General features: G+C 39.7%; 1 protein-coding gene across 1 annotated transcript; it reads left to right on the top strand.

The window, feature by feature from the left end:
• Positions 1–25,410, top strand: hcrtr2 (hypocretin (orexin) receptor 2). Its single transcript, XM_031742972.2, has 7 exons — positions 1–217; positions 18,555–18,733; positions 22,309–22,552; positions 24,053–24,168; positions 24,265–24,485; positions 24,650–24,771; positions 25,101–25,410. Exons 1-7 carry the CDS (start codon positions 1–3, stop codon positions 25,268–25,270), a joined length of 1,269 nt encoding a protein of 422 aa, XP_031598832.1. The 3' UTR covers positions 25,271–25,410.
• Positions 25,411–25,539: the final 129 nt, after the last annotated feature.

Genomic DNA, 25,539 nt, shown 5'->3' with positions numbered 1-25,539 from the left:
ATGTCTGGCATCACTGGGAACGTGGACTGCGAGGAGTGCTTATCTTCTGGACATTTACCCAACAGCACGGAGTTACATGTGCATCCCACCTTGGATGATGACGAGGAACTTCTGAGATACATTTGGAGAGAGTATTTACACCCCAAGCAGTATGAATGGGTTCTCATTGTGGCTTACATTATTGTATTCTTCGTTTCACTCATTGGGAACTCGCTTGGTGAGTCGTACCTTTAAATGCATTCATTTTTCTTTCCCTCCGTTCATCTTAACAACTTGCAAAAATCATAAAGCAAAAGTACACTTCGAGCAACTTTTTTTTCCCACCTCTCCATAATATCAGCGCAAATATTACTAGAAGTATGAGAAAAATCTGAATGAAGAGCGATCAATAACTAAAGAAGCGCATTCCCCCCCCTCTGTGATGTTCACTAATCGCAGTCGCGCCTCTGCTGATGTGGAAGCATCAATGAGGAGGAGAGCCCGTCAATCAGTGCAGGAAAGTGAGGTTAATTTTGGAAAATCGGTAACCTTCCGATTTCTTTGAAGATACATCGAGCACAAATAAATCATTTCACACCGTGCATGTGCGTAACTTGCAAGTTTTGCAGACCTATTGCCTGCGAAATTCCATTATTGGACTGCTTTGTTGCTGGTGTATTTTCTCAATGGTTTAACAGCAGGGGCAGTTTTACTATTTAACAAAGAGAAGCCAGACTGACCTGTAGCTCTGTGTTTTTTATTGTGAAATTTCTTATCGGGCTGCTACCACATATTTGAGAACCTCCTTCTTTATGTCAGTGTGGGAGTCTTAGTTATGCTCTACTGAAGCTCTATTGTCACAGTCACTAAAATAACCTGCTCTTTTTCGGCTTGCACTTTGATCTGTTTCAACTTTGAAAGCTGTCTTTGTGCAGGTTTGTGTTCTGTATCTCATCTCAGGGTTCCCACTAGCTATTTTTAGACTTTTTTTTGGTAACAAGGAAAAGGGCCCCTGACATAGATGCAGCTGTGCACTGCAGAATTGCACTCCAGCTTGGAAGGCTGAAGGTGTGCCACATTATCTGTCATTTTAGGCAGCTTGTACCAGTCTAATAATTTGTATGGTATTTCAGCGAGGAAGACAGCATTCACCCTCTTGCCATCTTCATTATCCTTAATGCAACACCCACTCCCCAGACAGTGGATGACATTTTGAAATGGGCCACTGGAAATGCTGTCCAAGAGAATTTTGTAGATGCTTTCAGAAAACAGCTTTCCACCCTTGTGCAGAGTCTACTTCCACTTTTATGTTTTCAGTCTCACAATAGAATGAACAGACCGACTGAAAATGATACATGAGTGGATAAGTTACGATTTCAGAAATCAGACAGGCCAGCTATTCACAATCTAATGTTCAACAGTTTCATATTAAACATGTTAAGTGAAATAAGCAGGGTTATCATTTGCTTTTTAAAGCTCAGATTACAAAAATATGTGCTTTATAGTACTGATTTACTAATAATACCTGGTTGCTGATGTAATCAATGTTTTAGTAAATACTTCATAAATGACACTGAAGTCATTTAGGAAACAAATTACTCATTTTGTTTATGAGTAAAATTTGCATTTCTTTGCTGAACAGAGCAGTCGAGGACATTGGAGGGGTCCCTGTGTGTTTAATCAGTATGGCCATGAGTTTCAAAGCCAGAGATGACAGGTTCTCATTATAACTGTCAGTGTTAGATGAGTAAGCACAGCGCGAATCTTTTAAATCATCGCAGCTTCTCTTTCTTTGTTTCCTGCTCTGTGTGCTGTTTTCTCTTGATGCTTGCTGTAGTTTTACCTGCTATGAACAGCAGGAAGTGACAACAGAGGTGTCACCCCTGCCTGGAGAATTTCTTCCTTAGACAGAAGTGAAGAGTGAGATTTTATAAAATCAGCATTTATGGTTGCATTTTTTTTCCTATAAGGGAAAAGGAATCCAGTGGATTTTTTTGCTAGAGCTGAAAGCATTTGTTCTCATAGTAAATGGCCTTGCTGCTGTAATGGATTCAGGCACACCTTATACAGTAGATACTCAATTTAAAACTTTAGTCTTCCTTTTCGTCGAGGGTCTTTCAGTGTAATCCGCTTTAACATATCTTCCCTGCTGCTGTAAGTAGAAATTTTGATTCATCAAATCGCTGCCTGTATGAAAGGAGTGATTTGAAGATCTTATAACTTCACCGTTCAGAGACGATGTTAGCGACCACCTGGCGAGCATAACATTAAGCAGCTAAAGCAGGGGTCTGCAACCTTTAACACCCAAAGAGCCACTTGGACCCGGTTTCCACGCAAAAAAACCCCCAAAAAACACTGGGAGCCGCAAATACTTTTTGAAATCTAAAATGAAGATAACACTGTATATATTGTTTTTTACCTTTGTGCTTTGTGCGAACATCTAAACTAAGTAAGTAAAGTTTATTTATTAAGCGCTTTTCACAGACAGGCAGTCACAAAGCGCTGTACACAAATATTAAAATAAACAATACAATCAATAGACATTATACACAATGTAAAAGATCAAATGTAAATAATGTAAAGAATATAAAATACGTAGATCAACAAAAGGCTTGTTTGAAAAGAAAGGTTTTTAACTGCTTTTTAAAAGAATCTACAGAGCAACTAAGGTGTGTTGCTTATGTAATTCATGAAGTGCTACAGAGAAAATTACATTTTATTCATGTAATTAACACATTTTGAACTCTTAAAGAAATATAACAAAAGGAAAGACACCCAGCTGAACTAAAATGATCCATGTAGCAAACAAAAACCGTTGTGAGCCGCCACCCTTTTCAGGTCAAGGCTTTTGGAGCCTTGACCTGACTTTTAAAAAGTAATTGGAAAAAAAGCACTATGCCGCTAAAAAAAAAAATAAAAAAAATAGATATTTGCAAAATTCTGCCTAAATATCTATTTTACCTTGTTAATGTGTTCGGCGGGGCGTGGTCTGCAGTGCCGCTGAATGGGAGTCGGACGCACCTGAGCGGCACCCGCAATCGCGCCTTGCCGCCTTAAAGTCTGTGCTCTCTCTGCTGTTGTTGGTATATGTCGGGCTGTGAGCTGAAAAGCTACAGCCGGCTTTATGCGTACAGCAACCGTGTGTGAAAAGTGGTCAATAAAGAGATGCTGAAAAGCATGTTCATGCAAACATCGTCGGGTCTGCCGTGATATGTTTGCAATGAGACTTCTGGTCTCAAACCTCTGTGCACAGCGTCTGCAAATCAGGGCTTTCATCTTTACGCAGGACTGTAAGCTGTCATCTGTGAGGCGGGAGCAGTGTTTGTTTTTAACATAGTTCACGGTGGAGAACAGCTGCCGACATAATGTGAATCCGAAGATCCATAATTGGCCTATCTGGGGTTGAAAGTCTCGATAAATGCACGGCATTTCGGCGGGTACACCGGCTTCCGCGAGTGTGACGCTTATTTTGAGCGATGAAAAAAATAATAAGATATAATTTTATTTTTATATTTCAAAATCACAATAATCTTCCAATTTAGAACTACAAGTTAAAAAAAAGAACTAAACATAAATAAAATGCACTTCAGCGAAATACTTCTTCTATTTTCCCAAACCACCCGGAGCCGCAAAATAAGGACTAAGGAGCCGCGGGTTGCCGACCCCTGAGCTAAAGCATCAGATATTTCCCTCAGAGAGTTGGCAGACACTGAACATGGAGTAAAAAGTAAAGAGAAACCACAAATAAATCTGCTCTGTATGTGACGGATGTGTAACTACAAGAAGCCTTTTGCTAAAATGTTTGCAACATTATTATTTTTTTAAACCTTGGACACAGTGTTTACACCTTGTGTTCAAGACTCTCAAGTTGCCCAAAAATTCAGTTGATAGGGATTTAACTAAGATTCTGCTACAGGAAGCCACCATCCTGTGCCATCCCAATTTTACGTCAAAGGCACTGCAACATTAACTACAATTCCAACTGATAATGGGGGGAGATTCTTATTAGATCACTGGAAACATTAGGGCTAATTACCCTGCTCAACTTCTTGTTAACACAACAATCCAATGAGGCAATCATATGGCAGCAACTCAGTGCATTTAAGCATGTTGACACGGTCAGGAAGACCTACTGAAGTTCAAACCGAGCTTCAGAATGGGGACGAAGGGTAATTTAAGTGGCTTTGAATGTGACACATGGTTGTTTTTGCCAGAAGGACTGGTTTGAATATTTCAGAAACTGCTGATCTACTGGGCAGAAAACCATCCCTGTGGATGCTTTGTTCATTCCAGAGGTCAGAGGAAAATGACCAGAATGCCTTGGGATGATAGAAAGGTAACATAAACTCAAATTCTTTAGAACCAAGGTATACTGAACTGGATCGCTAAACACATAAGATCTCAAACTTTGTATTCTGGTGCTGGGCTACAGCAGCTGAATACCACACTGAGCGCCACTCCTGTCAGCAAGGAACGGGAAACTGAGGCTGTGATTCACACAGGCTCACCTAGATTAGACAATAGAAGACTGCAAAAATGTTGCCTGCTCTGATGAGTCATAATTTCTGCTTCAACATTCAGATGGTGAGAATTTAGCATGAGCAACATGAAACAACATGATCCTGTCTTGAATCACTGGATCAGGCTACTGGTGGTGTAATTGTGCGAGGGATATTATCGTGACACGCTTTGGGCCCCTTAGTACCAAATGAGTGTAGTTTAAACACCACAGCTTACTTGAGCATTGTTATGACCTCAGTATACCCATCTTTTAATGGCTGCTTCCAGCAGGATAAAGCACATTGTCACAAAGCTCAAATCCCACTCAAACTGGTTTCTTAAACATGACAGTGAGCTCACTGTACTCAAATGGCCTCCACAGTCACCCGAGCTCAGCCCAGCAGGGATAAGGTAGAAGGAGAGCTTCACATCATGGATGTGAGGCCAAAGAATTTGCAGTAACTTTAATGCTACCATGTCAATATGGATCAAAATCCCGAAGAAATGCTTCCAGCACCTTGTTGAATCTATGCCATGAAGAAATAAAACAGTTCTTTCCAACTCCAAAGCTACCAAGGTCTACCTAGCAAAGCGTCAAGTGAGTGTAGACTAGGCGACTAGTGATACAGCCAATTAATCACACTTTAATCATCTCCAATTTATTTCATTGTAACAATTTTTTCATGTGAACCCCTCAGTCCTCCTCAGTCTGCCTTCAGTTGGTCTTAACTGGTCCATGCTTTTTCTTTAAATCCACAGATGACGAAGCTTTTGAACATTTAGTGCATAAACTTTGGAATGGCACTTCCTCACTCATTAGGTCAACCAAATCAATAGTCTGCTTTTAAATGTCTGCTGAAAACACATTTTTATAGATTAGATTTTCTTTTAAACACTACTTGTCTTCATTTTTCGGTGATGTGCCCTATAAAGGGCAGCGGGTATATTATTTGCCATCAGCCAGCAGCGTATATCAGAAGCAGATGCAGGCTTTTTTTTTGCCTTTAGTGATAAACTTAAACTTATTATGACTGCACTGAGAGGAGAGATCTTTGAAGTAGGCATGCACATCTGCTGCTGTGGCAGACACCCACAGGCAGCAGCAGGGTGGCTGTGGGAGGTAGAGTGGATCATCTACTAATCGGAAGGTCGGGGATTCAATCCCCGGATCCTGTAGTCTGCATGTTGAAGCATCCTTGGGCAAGATGCTGAAACCCAAGGTTCCCTTTATGCTGATCCACTCCAGTATGAGTGTGTGTGTAAACGTTAGACAAAGAATGAAAGTGCTGTATAAATAGCGCTGTGTGACTGGGTGAACGAGTGCACAGTAACAGTAGAAAAGCACCATTCAGTGTCCCAATCCATTGGCTATTTAGCATACCTTCTAAAATTACTAATTATTTCCTCAACTGCAATAGGGTCATCTCTGGACCTACAGTAGGTTCATTCTTTTTTCTGTGTGTGTGTGTGCCAACATCTCAGATCTGACTCACTTACTAAAGAGATAACCTCCTTTGGAAAATCAATCAGCATATTTTATACACTAACTTGAACCACACAATGCTGTGTACTTGTATAATAAATCATACTGTTATGTAAAAAGTAGAGCAGCAAATGTCCTGTGAAACAGTGCTATCTTCTGTGTGATGCTCTGATCAGTAAATGCTTGGTGAAAGTTCAAACAAGAATTTAAACATGCACGTTAAATTTTACAGGACTATTTGGCATTTATAAGTCTTTTTTGTTTAAGAATAATTGATCACAAGCTCTTCAAAAAAAGCAGTCCTGCATACTCTCCTAATCAAATCACAAGATTACAGGCCTTTTAATAGAAAATGGAGATAAAAAGTATTTTCAAGGTGATTTGGAACTGTTAATATAAAAATTATTTATTATCTTAAATCATCTAAAGGTCTTTTGTTCCTACACAACAGTTTAGGTTTGGCTATAACAACAGTAGAAACTGTTTGAACTAAACTTACCACACAGAGCCTGCAACAAGTCAACTCTATAATCGTACACAGTAAGAACAGGCTATCCAGCTGAAACAAGGAAGTATTATCCAGCACGAGTGTTTTTCTGATCAACTCTTGTCCAATATTTAATAGCTTTTAGCAGTACATTGTTTGTCAGTTCCACCTGAGTGATTCTGTCTTGCTAAATGTAGTTGTTTTTAAAAAGCCCCTCATTATCTTTGTGCAGCTTCTATGCACTTATCATCTACCTGTGAGTTTTTGCAAGTAGGTTACTGGGAGTTTTCAGGACAAACATTATCAGCTGGTTGGATTATGCTGATATTTATAAATCTATGGTATAATGTCCATTCAGTCCTTTTTATAGCTCCCAGGCATCACAGCATTATAGTGGTAGTTATGTTAATTTTGATTAAAAAAAACTTAATTGGGCTGTCAACTGGATCATTTGTTCTCATTCTAAATACTTATATAAAAAGAATCACAAAGAATTCACAGTTCAGGTTAATGTTTTTTAACCTCATCAAAGGGAAGCCTGCGAATCCTCAACACAACACTCAGTTCTTGTAACCTTGCTGTGTTGCAGCTAAACTAAATAATAGTTCTAGGATTTGTTTTTGATCTGTTGTTTGTAGTTTATTTATTTCTTACCTCACCTCGGCTCCAGTCTAGTTTGAATCCAGCAAATCCCAAACCAGGTCCCGGTCCTTTAGGACTCTTTTTATCGTCATGGTCCTGGGGGGATGTCAGGGGGAGTTTTGTCTGATGTTTGAAGGTTGTTTTGATTGTAAGCAATTGTAAACCAGGCCCACTCTCTTAATTAAATTAAATTTGTTCCTCACTGTTTCCTTATTGTTGTCTTTTAAATGAGGGATTGAACGCTGCTGTAAGTTAATTTTGTGCTCAGTATTTAATTTCCTGAAGTGGGAGGTGCTTCTGACTATGCAGACATGAGTTTTAGTGCCTCTCGAGTAATTTTATATTAGGTTGTTTTATTGAGCAGGCCATAGTAGGTATATTGACAGGAGCGCTATTGAAATGGGGAAAAGCCTGGTGCAAAGCTGTTTCCTCAGTTTTTAGTTTTTATTATCTTTAAGATGGAGATTCTAAATAAATTCTACATGTATTTTTCCACAACTTCAATTCATTTTCTTAGCTTTGTTTTTTTTTATTTTGTCCAAATGCAGTAAATAGGGTACACCAACCCACTGCCCTGAAGAAAAGGGGAATAAAAAAGAAGATTGCACCACTGAAAGACCCTTTTATTTTTGCCTCCACCACTCACTCAGCCATCGCTCACAAACCCCATAAACAGGTTTTTGTTTTGTAGAAATGCACTGATTGACTGGCCTGGGACCAGAATTGGCTGATTTTTTAGCATGGACTGGTGACAATAAACGTAATGAACTTCGTAAATCACCCTCACCGTCTCTGTTATTTTATTATGCTTTGTGATATGTTGCAGCTGGTGAATCAGATCAGGAGGAAAACCAAAGCCATGAATTTTCTTTGGGTTATTTTTTTGCAGGGCTACTTATGACCACTGAAAAATGAAATGGGAAAGCAGTGGCTCACATATTTGCTACTACAATTATTTAGGCAGTAGCATAGTTTTGGATTTTTTTAAATGATTTTTTTCCATTTTTGTAATCACTCACCTCTATGAGCTCATCCTCAGCTCCTCATCAGTATCAGTATAATATTAATTTCTATGGACAGAAGTTCTGTGCATATCCAGGTGATGGAGCGTCTCCACATGAGTCTTATCTCTGCTTTTGGTAGAAGATACGGTTCCTTTGGTTTCATTGGGCATTGACCTCCAGCTCACTCAGGGGTTGTTCACAGCTGAGTGTGAAATGCAAGGAATGAGAATTAGCACTTCCGAGTCCGAGGCCATGGCTCTCGGGTGAAAAAGAATAGAGTGCACACTGCACTCCACCTTTTTCAGGGCTGACTCACTGATGAGTGCTTTTTGAGGAGGAGTTAACATATTTTAAGAAACTGTATCAGGAGACTGACAGATAAAGTGGTGCAGTGTCTGCAGTGATGTGGATGCTGTGCTGATCTGTTGTGCTGAAGAGAAAGCTAAGCATGTAGGCAATACAGTAGATTTGACAGTTGAACTATGTTCCTACCTTCACCTTCAAAATCAAATCAAAATCAAAACAAGTAGCTGAAATGAGGGTGGCTTTGCTCAATCTTAGTAATAGGATGAGAAGCTCAGTTATTCAGGAGGGACTAAGAATAGAGCCACTACTCCTTCACATTGAAAGGAAACAATCAGTAAGGGTTTTTGACCAAGATGTTTCCAGGACACCTCCATTCTGTGGCCGACCAGGACACATTCTAACTTTTGACTGGCTTGAGAATTCCTCAGTGTCCCCCTAGATGAGCCGGAGGAGGTGGTGAGGATGAGAGTTTAGTAATAACTAATGGTTAAATAAAAACTGGTGCATAAACACATATAGAGTGAAAAGAAACAGGTGAAGAAGAAACGCTCAGCTCATCTGTGGAAGCTACAAGAGGCCGAGCCCTATTGCAGCGTAACTAAGGAAGGTTTCAGAGTCACCTGATACAGACCTATCTATAAGCTTTATCCGAAAGGAAAATTTTAAGCCTGATATTAAAAGTAGGAAGGGTATTTGTCTCCTGAATCCAAACTGGGAGCTGGTTCACCGGAGAGGTGCCTGGAAGCAGAAGGTTCTGCCTACCATTCTACTTTTAAGTACGCTAAGGGTCTTAGGAGTAGAAGTAAGTAAGTCTGCAGCTCAAGAGTTAAGTGGTTTCTTGGGGAGATACTGCACGATAAGGTCTTTAAGATAAGATGGGGCATGATTATTTAAGATATTATATGTGAGGGAGAGGATTTTAAATAAAATTCTGTGTTTAACAAGGAACCAATGAAGAGAATTCAATATGGCTTCTGTTCATTGGTTCCTTCATTGATTTGGCTCTCTGTTTAATTCCTGTCTGTACTCTCGCTGCAGCATTTTGGAACAACTGAAGGCTTTTGGGGAGTTTTTAGGACATCCTGATAATAATAAATTACAATAAGTCAGCCTAGAAGTAATAAACGGAATCTATAGATATATCATTTAAGTTGAATTTACTGTCAGAGGCCATAAGAAGATTATTTGTGACTACTATAAACATAGATTGATTTTCACAAGGATATTTCTCCTGTATAGTAAAAGATAATATTTTATTTCATTTTGTTTCCTCATAATATAAACACTAAAGCTAACTGTAGAATCTGCCATTTCTTCATTTTTAAATTCTTATTTTGTGGTGCAGTAATTTCAGTAACAGTAATCGTTCAAATATTTCATTTACAAGACATTACAGATAAAGTGGGAGATACTGCATACAATTTTAAACTGATTTTAGCATTTTATTTTGGGTTTAGACCTGAGAGCAATAGAAAGGCCTGTAATCTGTCAACATTTTCTTAAAAATTACGATGTTGAATGTTAGTATTCTATCATGGCCATAAACAGACGTTTCAGTGTAAGCAAAGTTCTAAAAATGATCTATTAATCATAGTTTTTATAAAGAAATACAAATTGGACTTGTCATCAGAGTTGGCACTGAAAACTGAAGTTTCTTTATTTCTAGTTCACTTCTGGCTCCAACAACAGTATGAGACGGTATGACAGCAGGTAAAATGCAGACATTTACCCTTTAAAGCAGGACTTCAGAAACCAGTGAGCAATCAGCTGAGGGATCACAATTTGTATCACGTCAGCTGCTTCCCCGATACTCACTGCTGTTTTTGGATTTAACTGAAATCAACAAGATGTGAGCAGATGTTTCACAAGCTATCATGGCTGATTTCTAACCCCTAGACACTATAAGGTGGTATAAAAAGTGGAATTCAGTAAGGGAATCTATTCAGCATCATCACTTTAAACATAAATGGATGTTTTCTAGCCTTGATGTAATCTAACATTGAACACCACAGCCTGCCCTGCACCATTACTGTAAACCTTACCACAGTACGTCAAACTGCCTGATATAGTATTTGAATAACAATGTTAGTGTAGTCAGAGCATGCAGTATTGCCAGTGAAACTTCTTTACTGATACTGGTGATTTGCTCTCAAAGCTGCTCAAATAATCCCCCCCCCCCACACACACACACTGCCTAGCTCGTGGTCTCGGCATCACTGAAGTAAGGAGAGCATGATTAGTATATTGGGCTCAGCTGCCCCATCAGCCAGCCCGGCATCTCGCCCCCTTAGCCCACTGCACCACCCCTCCTCTGCAGTGGAACCGCAGACCACATCGCGCCACAGTTAGTATACTTCATTTGTTATGCAAGATGTTTTACAGAAACATAAATCAACAACACGCTGCACATAGATCCATCGGATCTAAAAACTAAAACTGTATTAAGCCATCACTAAGGGCATAACTGAGCAGTCCGTACCTTTGAAAATCTTTCTTGCATCTTTTTTTCTCTCCCTGGGAAATATAACAACTGTGTATTTATGTAGCTAACAGACAGAGTTTGTGTCAAACTGTACGGAAAACTTTGTGTGTTTGGTGATATTTGTCAAACTGTTTGAAAAGCTGCATTTTAAATGATCTTCCTTTAAAAATTTGGTTTATGCTCACTTGTACCAAGTGCCATGACTGCGGCTATATTTACTTTGCACCATAAATGCACAACCAGGTGAGAAGAAAAACAAGTGCAAGTGTCACCTTGCTATCAATGCAAGCAACACCAGGCTGCAGCACACAACCAAATATGCATTAACCTGCTGATCAGATTTAATTGCTCACGAATTGAAGGTGCTGTCCCAAATTGTTCCAGCACACTTAAAAAACCTCGGTGTCATCGGATGATCTTCATCTCTTCATCTCAATATAGTTCTTTTTTTTTACTTTAATATCTTAGTCTCTGCAATCTGTTTCTTGATTTTAGCATGTTGTCTTTACATTTTGGGCGCATGAAGTATCAACAGCATGTTGACAGGTGCTTAAAGTCTTTTCCGAGTTCAGATCTCACTTGTATGCACGACAGGTCAGCATCATTGGCTCTGTCTGTGAGGGTGAGCGTTAAATGGCAGAGGTGGTGACCCCTATTCTGTTTCAAAATGTCAGTCTCTTGTTACTTGTTGATTGCAGTGATTCAGTGTTTGATGCAGCTTGAGTTCCTTTTCCCATCTAGCATCTCGTTTTTTTGTGAAAATCTTAAGATCTAAGCAAGTAATTTTTAAGAACTTACTGAAAGTTCTTAGTTGTTAGTCTAAATGTTAATTAAATTGAGAAAAAAAACTCTGATAGCGCAGCTTTATTTAAAGATTTTTAGATGCTTGTAAGATCTGAAACCACATCGCATTCTAGGATAATCAAGTCATATTTCAAATGGTGCAAGTGAGCAGTGCTGAACTCAGATGCCTTCATTCCTTGCAGGTTAGCATTCACATGCCTGTGCAGACTCTGCCAGTCGAGTGCTTATATACCATTTCACTCCAACACAGCCTACATTCAACCGTTTATTCTGTAGATCAAAGTGCTTCAGAACAGCTGTCTTATATTCTCTTTGCTTGTTCAAAACTTGCTGTCACTTAGAGAGAAAGAGAGAAAGGGATGCTGCCATCTCAGAGCCAACAGTTAACTGACATTGCACATTAATATAATATGATGTTTTTTTTTATCTATTAGGACTCCTGATACTGAAAAACCAGTCACCTATTCATGTGCGTCACTTGACTTTACACATAAGGTTCTTGATCGATGCACAAAAAGCTCTTCAGTGAAATCAAGTGGATAAACACATTTTCATCTCGTTCCTGAAACTCATTTGATACAATATGAAAAATAACATTGCCTACTGAAGCTTAAATGCCAACAGCGCTGTGTTGTGCAAATGGTATCTCAATTTTGATTAGAAATTATTCATAGATTACCTAAATCAACATATCTGTCTCCATGATGAGCCCAATTCAAATCCTTGTGTGGCTGAACAAGAGGGAATAAAAATGGAAAGATGTATGAAAATAAAGCAACACATAAGCAGACATATTTTTTTTCTTAATACTGGAGAAATCATTTCTCAGAATATGGAGCCTGTAATCAGGGCTGCTTTTCACTGGCTTTTTTAGTTTGTTTACACTGTGAACATTTGTAGCAGAACATATTGTAAGTATAAATTTCTTTGCTTAAGAGCATGAAATTGTTTGCTGTGCACCTAGATGGATTGTAATTAGATATAAATTAGACAGAGACACGGATACAGATAAGTTTAAATAAGACATTTTTATCTAACTGAAGCTTTTATATCAGGCGCTGGCAATTTAAAGTGACTTTGCCTGACATAGACTGACATGTGATATGGACTTTTATGGAGCTTCCCTAAAGTTTGTTGTGATTTGCTTGCCCTTGATCAGAAATGACATGACTTTGAGACTGTATTTTCTTTTGGACGGTATCTGAAAAATGACAGAGAAAGAAATCCACATTTAAACGGATTTGATTAAAGAGGTCAACAACGACTACAGTGGACCATTCGATGCCTTCATTTCCTGCTGTTTGTTGAAGAGATGTGCTCTCCTTTCATCTTTTGTCCCTGCACGTTCCATCCACTTCCGCTTATCCTTTTCAGGGTCGCGGGGAGCACTGGAGCCTATCCCAGCTGTCATAGGGCGAGACGTGGGGTACACCCTAGACAGGTCGCCAGTCTGTCGCAGGGCTAACACACAGGGACAGACAACCATTCACACCTTGTGACAATTTGGATTATCCAATTAACCTATCCCCACAAGCTGCATGTCTTTGGACGGTGGGAGGAAGCCGGAGTACCCGGAGGGAACCCATGCAAACACGGGGAGAACATGCAAACTCCACACAGAAAGACCCCGGCCTGATGGTGGAATTGAACTCAGGACCTTCTTGCTGTGCGGCAACAGTGCTAACCACCGTGCCACCGTGCTGCCCTGCACGTTGTTAATCAAATTACTATATGCTTGTAACGCTGGCCTTATAGGGTTTCCCTTTGTTTGTTTTTTTACAATTTAACTGATCAATGAATAGCACATGTGTAGTACAGACTAATTAGCTTTGAATATGGGTAGGCAAAATCTCACTGTTTTCTGTCACAGAAGGTCATTTTTTCTAAAAATCTGTGTACACTTTTCTTTGTTGAGTCTGTTCATGGTATATAAAGTATAAAGCTAAAGAAAATATAAATTGGATGTTAATACTTCTGTTTTCCATATTATTGAAGATAAATTCATCCCCAGTGTTGTAGCTTTAATGCAAGTAAAGTAGTTTGCGTATTTGCCTAACAAGTGAAAAATCGCTAGAATGATCTCAGGAGGAGACACAAACACCCCGAGGGGGATTGTGTCAGGAAGGACAGCCAGTGTAAAAAATCTGCCATATCAAACATGCAGAGCTACCCGCTGTGGCAACCCCTCATGAATAAGAGCCAGCTGAAAGTAGCTTTAATGCAATGTTTCAGTTTTACACAGTGCCTGTAGTGCTTTTGCCCCTATACCTGAATGTGAAGCTTTGAACCTACTTATATGTATCCTTTACTGATACACATCTCAAACATAGCAAGCAGTTGGCAGCTGCAGGCAGTGCCCAGAGATTCAAGCTCTAAGCCAGCACATTGGTCAAGAGCACTTTGAAGGAGATTTAACCTATCATGGCTTTGACAGTGAGAGCAACCAGAGTTCCTACAGGAATCTCCTGCTAGCACGCGGAGAACATGCAGACTCCGGAGAGAAAGGCCTCTCTCTGGTTTGAATGTCTAACTTTTTGCAGTGATGCAATGGTAGTCAGTGATGCAGGCATTAGAAAGAAAAGCAGCGTACAGACAACTTTCCCTCAGCAGAAAAGATATGAATCCTCCAACAGCAGCTCACACTTCATGTTAACATACAATAGAACAAAGGGCAAGGAGAATATTAGTTTATATTTGAACGGTGTGTTTTACTGCAAAAAGATCAAACACTAATTCAGTCAAACCAAACGCGTGTGTTGACGTCAGTATTACTCTATTCTAGATCCTCTGATTTATTCACAGCATTGTAGCAACTTTTCATATTCAAAGCACTGATCAGATATGCACAAGATAATTTAAGTTGACTGTATCTTCTCTTTGATGTTGTGTGTAGTTCAGTTACAGTCTAGACTTTTTATCCTCCTTATATAATCCACCCAATGTCTGCACCATCACAGCACATATACAGGCCTGAGGAAAAAGTAAATATATGAGCCCTCTTTATACACAGATCTTACCGCAGTCATAATTGAATCTACAGGGTACTGAATGGATTGAGGAGCAAACTGAAGAGCCAGAAAGCCAGTCTGGTCTGCATGGGTATGCAGTGAGATTTTGATGGGAATTTTCCAGCTGTTAAGGAGGGGAAAACTTCTTTCTTTATCATTCTTTCTGGTATGTTTACTTGTGTGAGCTAATGGAAAAGTGTACTAGGAGGAATTTCTGTTTCTTATTCATTCTAAAGTGAATCCAAGCCTAGTGAAGACTTTGCTCATCTCCTGTAGGGTCATTCTGATGCAAAATTACAAGCTTCTGTAACATCTGCATGCTATAGTGGAAAAAAGCATATGCATATTAAGTAAATTCAGCGGTTTGCTACATTCTGCTTGTCATGTGTTATCACTAACACCAGCACCTGTGCTTTTCCTGCTATGACAACCGAAAATGTCTGCTGGGAAAAAGGCCAGTGTGCTGTCCCTCTGAAGTTGCCCTATGCTATCTGGCAACAAGATGTTAGCAACAGATCAAGTCCTTCAAGTTGTGAAAGGGAGGCTCCTCTGAACATATTTTTTATCTAGCAGATCCACCAACATGTTGGTCAGCAGTCACTGTTGCTGACCAGAAAACCCCAGCAAACCTGGGTGATTTGGAAATGATCCAAGCCAGTCATCAAAACCTCCCTTTGGTCTTTCCAAAAGTTGGTCCATGTAAATCCTAAATCTTAGCATTATTCTTTTCATCCGTGGGTGGACATAATATCTTGGCCCACTGGTGTATATTATGAATGACGCAGGGGCATAAAACCGATACATACTGTCACTAAAAGATAGTAGATTGTACCTGAAGTCCACCTTGGTCTCTGTCTGTGAGGTAATTTTCCGCTCTATTGTTTTTAGTTGTGCAGTGTTGCATTTTCTTGTCAGCCTTTTTCCCGGAGCTCTTCTTGGAGTGAATCAATTCTCTGCGGCAATACCATCTAACCTATAATTCTTATCCTCACTAGAAACAAAATGTTGGAACAGCAGCACATGAAACGAGGGAAGGCAAAGCTACAGCAGGAGTTTTCTTGCGTATTTGTCAGTCACTGTGTTTTCGAATAAATCAGAATCCATTTGGGAAATGATTTTGAAAGTTTAAAAAAGTGTACATTAAAGCTTCATTTGCATTTGAAAGCCTCTCACCTTGAATCATTAAAGGAGTTAGACAACCTTTGGCAAATGTGTGCATTACATTCCCTGATTCAAACTATTACTTTCGGCAGTGCTGTCTAATTTGTTTTTGTTTGTTTTTTCCTTCTGGAAAAATATATTTTGTGACAAAAAAACGCATTTCTTCCACTTCAGAGATATTAGTTTTTTCTCTACCAACCTTCCAAATCTTTTCATTTTCTAGGTTATAATTTCCCTGCACAGGAATGAATACTAAAAGCTATTTCAGAAGCAACAGCTGCCTCCCAGATAAACAGAATATACTGTGACTGTACATTATGCACTAATGTGGCATGAAAAACAAAAAAAATTATTACCTTGACATGTGACACCACCGATTTCAGCTGTGCATGAAGAAAACAAAAAAGGCAATGTTTGAACCCACAGTACCATGCAAATATCTTGAGCCACCCCACATTTCTTTATATTTTACTTTCAAAGGGACTTTCTTCTAATTTTTTATTTTTTAGTGTGTTACAGGATAGTTCTTTAGACTTTTTTTCTCATTTGGATTGCTTTTCACTGATTTTCAGTCCAGTCGTTGAACCTGACCTGTAGGAGCCATTTTTGTGTTGTTACCTTAAGTGTGCGCTAGGGGTCACTTTTGTAGAAACATGTAATTAGCGCCAGTTATTGGACTGTGATAAGTTAAGAACATAACAGTGGCATCGCTTCACCCCCGCCAACGAACACCTCAGTGGCTTCAAGTGTAGGCTTAGCTTCTACATGACCTTTATTAGAGGAATGGTTTTTTTAGTTGTTAAGCCGAAAAACACGTGAGTCATTCAAGCATGAAAAAGGCACCTACTGCAACTCTATTACAACTTGAGACTATGAAAAATCCCATAAATAAGAGAAAATAGCGTTTTTGCACTAACAAGGCGATTCCCAAATAGTTATTTACTGAAAAGTTGGCATGTTTCAGCATTGTGTGCAGTATATCCTTAAAAAATTGGAGGGAACTGAACAAGTGGGGAACAAAAGAAAAAGTAGCAAATAAAATAATACTAAAATAATATCTACAGCAGATGAGCAGTATAAGTCATGTCCTTAATGAATATGAAGAAATCAAACAAAGATGTTACACAGGACCCGATGGATACATCTGGCCCTTCTACTGTTTACTGAAGTCTCATTTTCCAGGTTTGGTTATTCACTCCACTTGGGCACATTCTGTGTGTAACTTACTGTTTACTTTTTGTGCAATGGGTATGACAGAAAGAGGAGTGCTAACATGATAAATAATGGACTTTCAGAGTTCTCTAAACAAGAACTTTCAAGAAGTGAAGTGTTTTCAGGTTAACAAGCAAGCAAAAGTGTTCTACAGTGTTTTAAATTGGGGCTTTGCATACTGAATAAACATGTGTAGTCAAAGACTGTGGACCTTCACTTCGTGACTCATGGAGGCATACTCACTGGTTGTCATGAAGCCATTTTTAAGATAAGATAGATGAGATAAAATAGCCTTTATTAGTCCCACAGGTAGGAAAATTCACATTATTAAAGCAACAAATTGGAGATGGCAGAAATAAATAGATGCAGCAGAACTGAACAAAAATAATACTATACAGAAACAATAGAAGAAAATGTTAAATATATATATATATATATGGCAGAAGAAGATAGTAGCAGCAAACCAGAATACTTCATAGTGGCATAGTTAGATGTTAATAGCAGCAGGGATTGAGTGTTGAACTTTGAAATATATACAGACCACAGAGTGTGCATGTGTCTATTCATATGTGTACAATCACTGCTGTCATACATTTACTGCTGTTGACTCTGACAGTAGCTGGAAGGAAAGACCTCTCCTTGGCACGCCGTGGGTGCAGCAACCTGTCACTGAAGGAGATGCTCAGTGCTGTCAGAGCGACCTGCATGAGGTTGGAGGTGTTCTCTAGAAGGGATGACAGCTTAACCACCACTCTCCTGTCACTTACTACCTCCACCTGGTCAGGAGGGTGTCCCACAACAGAGCTGGCCTTCTTGATCATCCTCTTCAGTTTCCAGTTTCTTACTGTCCCCAGCAGAGATACTGCTGCCCCAGAAGACCACACACAAAAAAAGATTCCACCACAGAGTCATAGGGCTTCAGGAGCTCCTCTTGCACTCCAAAAGACACAACTCTCTGTAGCAGATACAGCTAGCTCTGTCCTTTCCTAGATGGCATATCTGTTGTTAGTCCAGTCCAATTTATTGGTCAGGTGAACACCCAGGTCCATCATCTCAATCTCCAAGGAGATTAAGAGCAAAAAAACAGGAAGAAAAGGCTTTGGTATGCCAGTTTACACAAGAACTAAACTGAAAATCAATGGAATATTATAACAGGACTTATGGAGTGATGAACTTGATGTTTTTTTAATTGAAATTGTTGTCAACACAGACAACAATTAAAATAAAAGGAGAAATAAAAGGAGGCTCAAGATTTTTACACAGTACTATACATGAGCTATTTTTCTTTTAAATATCTGAAAGTTTTATGTCTATTTCCTGATTTAGGCAACTGAAACAATGCTGCAGTTTAATTTTAATTCATACTCTGTGTATGATAGCATACACAGAATATCAAGAAACTGGTGGCTCAAATAAAATTCACACGCACTGATGTGATAAATGTTTGCCTGTCTTTGGCCCATCCTTGATTGTGCATCACTTTCAGTTTGTTTTGCAGTATGGAAGAACCGTCACATGCGCACCGTGACAAACTATTTCATAGTGAATCTTTCCCTGGCTGATGTGCTGGTCACCATCATCTGCCTGCCTGCGAGTCTTGTGGTAGACATCACAGAGACGTGGTTCTTTGGAAACACTCTGTGCAAAATTGTCCCTTATCTGCAGGTAAGAGTTGAACCCTGACATCTGCTTTTTTAAACAGGATATTAGAATCTTTGACATTTTCATAAACAATTCACAAGGGCTATGAATGCGAGCTAAGACCGATATTTCTATTATTCTACCATTTTTCTTCATGGTATTCATGAGGGTAAAAAACCTCTTTTTCATATCCCCCAGGATGTGTACTGAGTGAGACCTTTGATGTTACTCTAAAGTGATTTAATGCCTCAGGCAAAACACTGCTTTAGCATCACTCTGACAATATGTATGCAAAAAAGACAGTCTTATTTGGCATTGGTTCATGCTCTCAATGCATATCATTGTGATCAACAAAGTCCCACACTACCCTGCAAAGATTATATATCTCATACTCTTAATAGACTGTGTTATAGAATAGAATAGCTTTTTATTGTCACTGTTACAAGAACAGTGAAAGGCAGTTTGGCATCTCTCCATGTGTGTGGAGTACACAATAGCGTAAGTATTTACACAATAACAGACAAATTTACATTTACACAAGAAAGATATGTACAAGTTATACATACACCTGCAAACATACACGCACATACATACATATATGTATATATACATATTTGCATCCGTACATACATACACACACATATTTCCACATACACACTTGCATCTATATACATACACATAGATGCCATCTAACTAGCAGGTGCATTGAGAGGTGCAGTGTGATCAGTGATATTGCACATTGAGTGTGGGGGAATGATATTGCACATTGAGGGGGTGTGTTGGAACTATACTAAATAATGTTATAATAAATACAGTTTAAAGAGGTAAGGGTGTTGGTTGCATTGAAGTATAAACAGAAATACGATTTATAAATAAGGTGTAATGTCCATGAGTGTTGACAGTGCAGTTATCCTCCAATCAGGGTGGAGGTAGGGCATGTTTGACAGCCTGTGGGTAAAAACTTCTGTTGAGTCTGTTTGTCTTCGACCTGATGGACCTGTAGCGTTTACCAGAGGGAAGGGGGGAAAAAAAGTGAGTGTCCAGGGTGTGAGGGGTCTTTGATGATGATGCTGGCTTTCTGCTGAAGTCTGCCAGTATAGATGTCTCTGAGGGGGGTTAGTGAAGTGCCGATTGCCCGCTCTGCTGCCCTCACCACCCGCTGCAGTTTCCTCTTGTCCTCCGCAGTGCAGTAGTTGAACCAGAGTGTGCAGCAGTAAGTCAGAAGGCTCTCAATGGTGGAGCGGTAGAAGTTTACTAGCAGTCTTTGGGGTAATTGGGCCTGACGTAGTTTCCTGAGGAAGTACAGCCTTTGTTGTGCTTTCCCTACCTGGTGGGAGATGTTTGTGGACCAGGTAAGGTCGGCCGAGATGTGGACTCTGAGGAACTTAAAGCTTTCTACCCTTTCTACCTCCTCCCCATCAATGTAGAGGGTAGAGTGCTCAGATCGCTTTGTTCTTCTGAAGTCGATTACCATCTCCTTGGTCTTGGCTGTGTTCAGATGCAGGTTGTTGTCGTCACACCATTGCTTCAGATGCTGAACCTCCTCTCTGTAGGCTGAATCATCGTTGTTGTCGATCAGTCCTATGACAGTGGTGTCACCAGCAAATTTTATAATGGTGTTACTGGTGTGGATTGGTGAACAGTCATGGGTGAAAAGTGAGTATAAGAGGGGACTGAGGACAGTCCCCTCAGAATGAGGGTGGAGGAGGTGTGCTCTCCCATTCTTACGTTCTGGGGTCTGTTGCTCAGGAAGTCCAGTATCCAGCTGCACAGTGAGCTGCTGAGTCCTAAGTTGCTTAGTTTATTAACCAGTTTGTGGGGTTGAACTGTATTGAGATATTATATTATATTATATTGTTTATGCACAGCAAAGTAAATTCTAGCCTCATGGTGGCACGACTTTGACTACATGTTCTGCAGGGATGCAGCTGTAAAGCAAAGGAATTAACATAATGTGAATTCTTGTGTGTCAGGTGCTAGTTTGGTAAACATACTGCACCTCATGGCATTTAATTAGCAATCTCTTTGAAGGTCTTCATAGTGACATTCACCCTGTTTACTGTTGAGCTTTGTATCATAAACTGCTGCTGCAGTAAGGGCCATCTCCCACTGCTTTTTTTTAAATCCAGGAGCATCTACTCTAATTCCCCTTTGGTGATTCATTTTATGTAATATTTTGGTATGATTCCTATTCTGCTGTTCTACATTGTATGCTGGGGGTCTATAATACCTTGAATAGGTTCACAGCAGGGTGCAACAGAAGCCAAATGCAGCACATTGTATAATATTTTAAAAAAGGGGTCCATATTTCAGCTTGCAGCTGGTATCCGGATTAAACTCATCCATGATTTCCCAGTGTAATGTGCAAGCAAGTGAAAAATGATCATTGCAATTTACAATGAGCAGTGTGGTGGAAATAATGCTGTTTTGGCCTAAAGGCAGCAGTCTTTTTCGTGTGAGTGGGAACGTCATTTTAACATATACATTTCAAAGCATTTAAATGCCACCGACAGTTCCTGTTATCTTGCAAACAATGATTCACTTTCCTCAAGGTTTCTTTCAGTATTTACATACGTTTCATTTTCAGCATACTTAACCTGTAACCATCCAGGATTCATCAAAACTCAATAACATCCAAACTCAATGAACAATTGACTTTCTGTCAGTTGAAGGGCAATGAGGATGTGCCCTGCTCTGACTAAGGTGCAATCTTTCCTTTTTTTAAGACTGCTTAAATGAACATTTTAAATTAGGCAGCAAGAGTGATTTTAGTGTGCCTGGCATCATAAGCTAACCCTTTACAAAAACAAGAAACCTCCGCCTTTTATTTCCAAGAAAAATTGACCACCCACTGCTTTTAAACCTGCACGTGAAATTTGTGCCGCTGTTTTGAAGTGAACAGACTCATCTGCAACACAGAGATAAGAGCGTCTCCAGCATAGGAGGTGTCTGTTATGTGAAGGATGTGTGCAGGCAGGAATGGTAGTAGGAGGACCCAAAGTGCAGACACTCTATGGCAAAACGTGAACTCAAAAGGTAACAAACTTGCAAATAAACTTACTCAGACAGAACACACAGCAAGATAAGGGTAGATCACAACACGGACACAGAGAAACACAGGGCTTAAATACACAGAGGGAGCAATCAGGGAATGGGTAACAGGAGGGAAACACAGCTGGGGCAAATCAGGCCTAACGAAACAGGGGAAGCAAAACCAGATACATTAACATCAGACATGGACCTTCAAAATAAAACAGGAAACAACACAGACTGAACCAAAGACACAGACTCACACGCAGGCACTGCAACAGAGGGAACCGAGACGTAAACCATAAGACAGAACACAGACCAAGAAACCAAAGACTAGAAATGATAAATAATATAATAAACTCAAACCTCTGGATCAACGACCCAGGCATCCTAACAGTGTCCCATGCATCAGTGTTTGCCAATCTATGATTCAAGCCTACAAATACATGTTCTGAAATTATTTTCCTCATTAGCATTTAGTATTGTCTGTAACAACTGCAAACTGTATGAGTATTAAATGGTGAACATCTTGTGTGTCTAGTTAAAAGTCTTTTTTTCATTCTGTGCAGACCATCTCCGTTTCTGTATCAGTCCTAACGCTGAGCTGCATCGCCCAGGACCGTTGGTATGCGATCTGTCACCCACTGATGTTCAAGAGTACAGCCAAGAGGGCGCGCAAGAGTATTGTTGTTATCTGGGTTGTGTCGTGTATCATCATGATCCCCCAGGCCATCGTGATGGAGTGTAGCAGCCTGCTGCCTGAACTCACAAATAAGACCAGTCTGTTCACGGTGTGTGATGAGCACTGGGGAGGTTAGTTTTCACAGTTCTTCCCAAACTAAATGAACACATTATGAAAATACATGTCTCCCTCGCTGCTAGAAGCACAGCTTCAACTTCAACTGAATGACTCACTAAATTACTTAAACAACAACTGCAGTGACATTTATTGGACTTTTCCACCCCCAGCATAGATGGGTTGATCACGTGTCATGCCACTTGGCATTTTATCCATAAAGTGTGAGCACCTAAGCGGGATGGGTGGATTTTGCTTTTGCTCAGATGAAGTCGCTCAGGGTGCGCCTGTGATTGAAGAAGTCAAAAGAGGCAAACCTTACAAAGAGAGGAAGCTTTTCATCCCCTCACATTCATTATATTACAGTAATGATGGCACCTTTAATGACTACCTTTGAAACGTAGATTGCTTTCTTTAATAAGCTTGCAGTCATCATTGAAAGTGTGCAGTGCAAGATTGACAGGCAGAGCAGTAATAAGAGGAAAATGATGTTTTTTTTGTTACATAAAGTACACAAAAATGTCAGAAGTCGATGAGGGGTAAATGAATCAGTAATGACTTGATATTTTAATGGCAGTCAGTTAGTAGCTCATGAATGACTCTGATCGGAGAACTATACAAGGATGGAACACAAAGTTCAGCGACTCCGCCCATGAAAACAATCAACAGCCTTACCAGATTTGCATTTGGCCAAACTCCCCTCTAATTTCATCTCCTTCAGCAGCACTCCAACAACTTTTCACAGTTGCTGTTTTTTTCTTGGTACTTTTGTGTCTTCGATGCAAAACTTGATTTCCTGTAGCATTTCAAAATGACGACCCTTCAACTTCATTTTCATTCTAAAAAAGATGTCAAAACAAGATAAAATGATAAATATGACTGAGGAATTCTTCCGTGTGCTGATGCAAGATGGCAGGATGACACAGTGATATGCACCACAGTTCAGGTTGTCTGATATTGGGGCATGAATTCACAGTGCTCTGTCAACAGAAGAATAATTATGAGCAAGTTGAACCCCTTACTTATTGTGCCATCTTTGGGTTTGGACGCTGAAGATTCTTCTTTTGAAAGCAGCTATTTGGCTGACTAAGAGTCAGATCAGCTTGGCAAAAAAGTGGATGTTTGCTGGATGTCTGCACTGGCAAATGGCCCCAAGGTGCAAGTTGTCAGGCCTTTCAGGAAACAAAAATACCAGCCACATGGTAAACTGACTTTAAAGGGGGGGACTGACTATATTTGTGGAATCTCCTGAATTTGGAATTTTATGAGTAGTGTTGCAGAACATTTAGTATATAAAAAAGCATTAAACTTTACCCGCTTTCCATCATTAGGCCATTAGTTTGTGCCACTCAGCAGAAGGGTCAGTTAATAATAAGCCGCTTATGAAAAAGTTGTCAGTGGACATGTTTGTTCTCTAGACGCTCATCATTATCTGCCTTTTAGTCTTTAACTACTAAGTAACTACTCATGTTTTCTCTACAATATTGTTAAGTGTTTCCTTTTAAATCCTTCAACAGCTGAGATCTACCCAAAGGTGTACCACACCTGTTTCTTCATTGTCACATACTTCGCACCACTCTGCCTCATGGTCCTGGCATACATTCAGATTTGTCACAAGCTGTGGTGTCAACAGGTGTGTATTCCACCATTTGCTATAAATATAAATTTCACAATGGGCTTCCAGGGTCAGATGTGTGCGTGTATCCACTTTAATGTATTCAATCAACAGATTCCTGGAAGCACATCAGTGCTGCAGAGGAAGTGGAAGTCTATCAAATGCTCAGCTCCAACTCCAGGACCGGGGGAGTCGGTGAGGGTTAGAACCAGCACGGTTTGTGCTGAGATCAAACAAGTCAGAGCCCGGAGGAAGACAGCTCGCATGCTGATGGTGGTGCTCTTTGTTTTCGCCCTGTGCTACCTGCCAATCAGTGTGCTCAATGTCATGAAAAGGTAATAATCTCTCAAGGAAGCTCTGCTGCATCCCGGATCAACAGTAGAGCTTGCTATAAGCCATATTTTGTATTGTTTTTTTCCGCCCTGACAGGTTTGTGATTAAAATGCATGCAAAAAAAAAAGAATGAATAAAATGATACCATGTCACATTTTACCTCCAGAGTGTTTGGGACATTCAAGAAGACAAACGACAGAGAGACAGTGTATGCGTGGTTCACTTTCTCACACTGGCTCATATATGCCAACAGTGCTGCAAATCCAATCATCTACAATTTCCTAAGTGGTAAGTTTTGAACTCTCCTCTAAGGATTCATTACTGCCCTCTAGTGAACAAACTGGCACCAACAACACAATTCACAGCTTTATATTCCTCATCTGCTAATATCCTGAAAACAGAAAAATGTAAATGCGAGCTAAAGTTAATTCTGAGAAAGCAGCAAGTTTTTAATTCATGCATTTATGAAAAAAAAGCTCTTAGAATGATTTGCTGTCATGCCCAGCAAATTAAAGCTATTTTTACAAAAAATTTAAGCTACTTTTAATGCAAGGCTTGTAGATGGTTTTTAAAGAACGTGGACTTTATAAAGATTTTGTTGTCGTTTTTTTCTTAAGGGAAGTTCCGCGAGGAGTTCAAATCAGCCTTTTCTTGTCATTGTTGTGGCCAGCGTGAAAATGAGACAAGGAGGATAAGGACCAGAACGCGCACAGACAGTCGAAAATCCCTCTCCACTCAAGTTCACAATGTGGACAACGTGTCACGCATATCAGATCAGATGGTGTAGTCGTCTTATATTCCAGCTGGGGCACCTGAAGGACACGGTGATCTTTAAGTTAACGTGTGAAATGTGCAGACCTCATTAATTTTGGATGACATTTTAAGGGAAAGAATTGTATTTAAGGTTTTCTGTTTGGTTGATTTGAAAAGGACAGACTTTCTCTCTTGTTTTATGCAAGAAAACAGTTCGTAATGTTCAGTGTTTTATATCTCTCTTTCGTGTGTAGTTTCTGTAAATTTTGTACGTATTTTTGTTTTGTTTTGTCTAATTACGTC

This window comes from Oreochromis aureus, linkage group 13 (assembly GCF_013358895.1).
Source record: "Oreochromis aureus strain Israel breed Guangdong linkage group 13, ZZ_aureus, whole genome shotgun sequence".
NCBI classification, from domain to species: domain Eukaryota; kingdom Metazoa; phylum Chordata; class Actinopteri; order Cichliformes; family Cichlidae; genus Oreochromis; species Oreochromis aureus.
This window is presented reverse-complemented; position numbering and strand designations above follow the sequence as displayed.

Excerpts from the sequence above, each read along its gene's own strand:
- hcrtr2 (XM_031742972.2), top strand. The coding sequence starts at position 1 with ATGTCTGGCATCACTGGGAACGTGGACTGCGAGGAGTGCTTATCTTCT. Across the intron at positions 22,553-24,052 it reads GTGTGATGAGCACTGGGGAG|CTGAGATCTACCCAAAGGTG; the intron begins GTTAGTTTTCAC and ends ATCCTTCAACAG. Across the intron at positions 24,772-25,100 it reads CATCTACAATTTCCTAAGTG|GGAAGTTCCGCGAGGAGTTC; the intron begins GTAAGTTTTGAA and ends TTTTTTCTTAAG.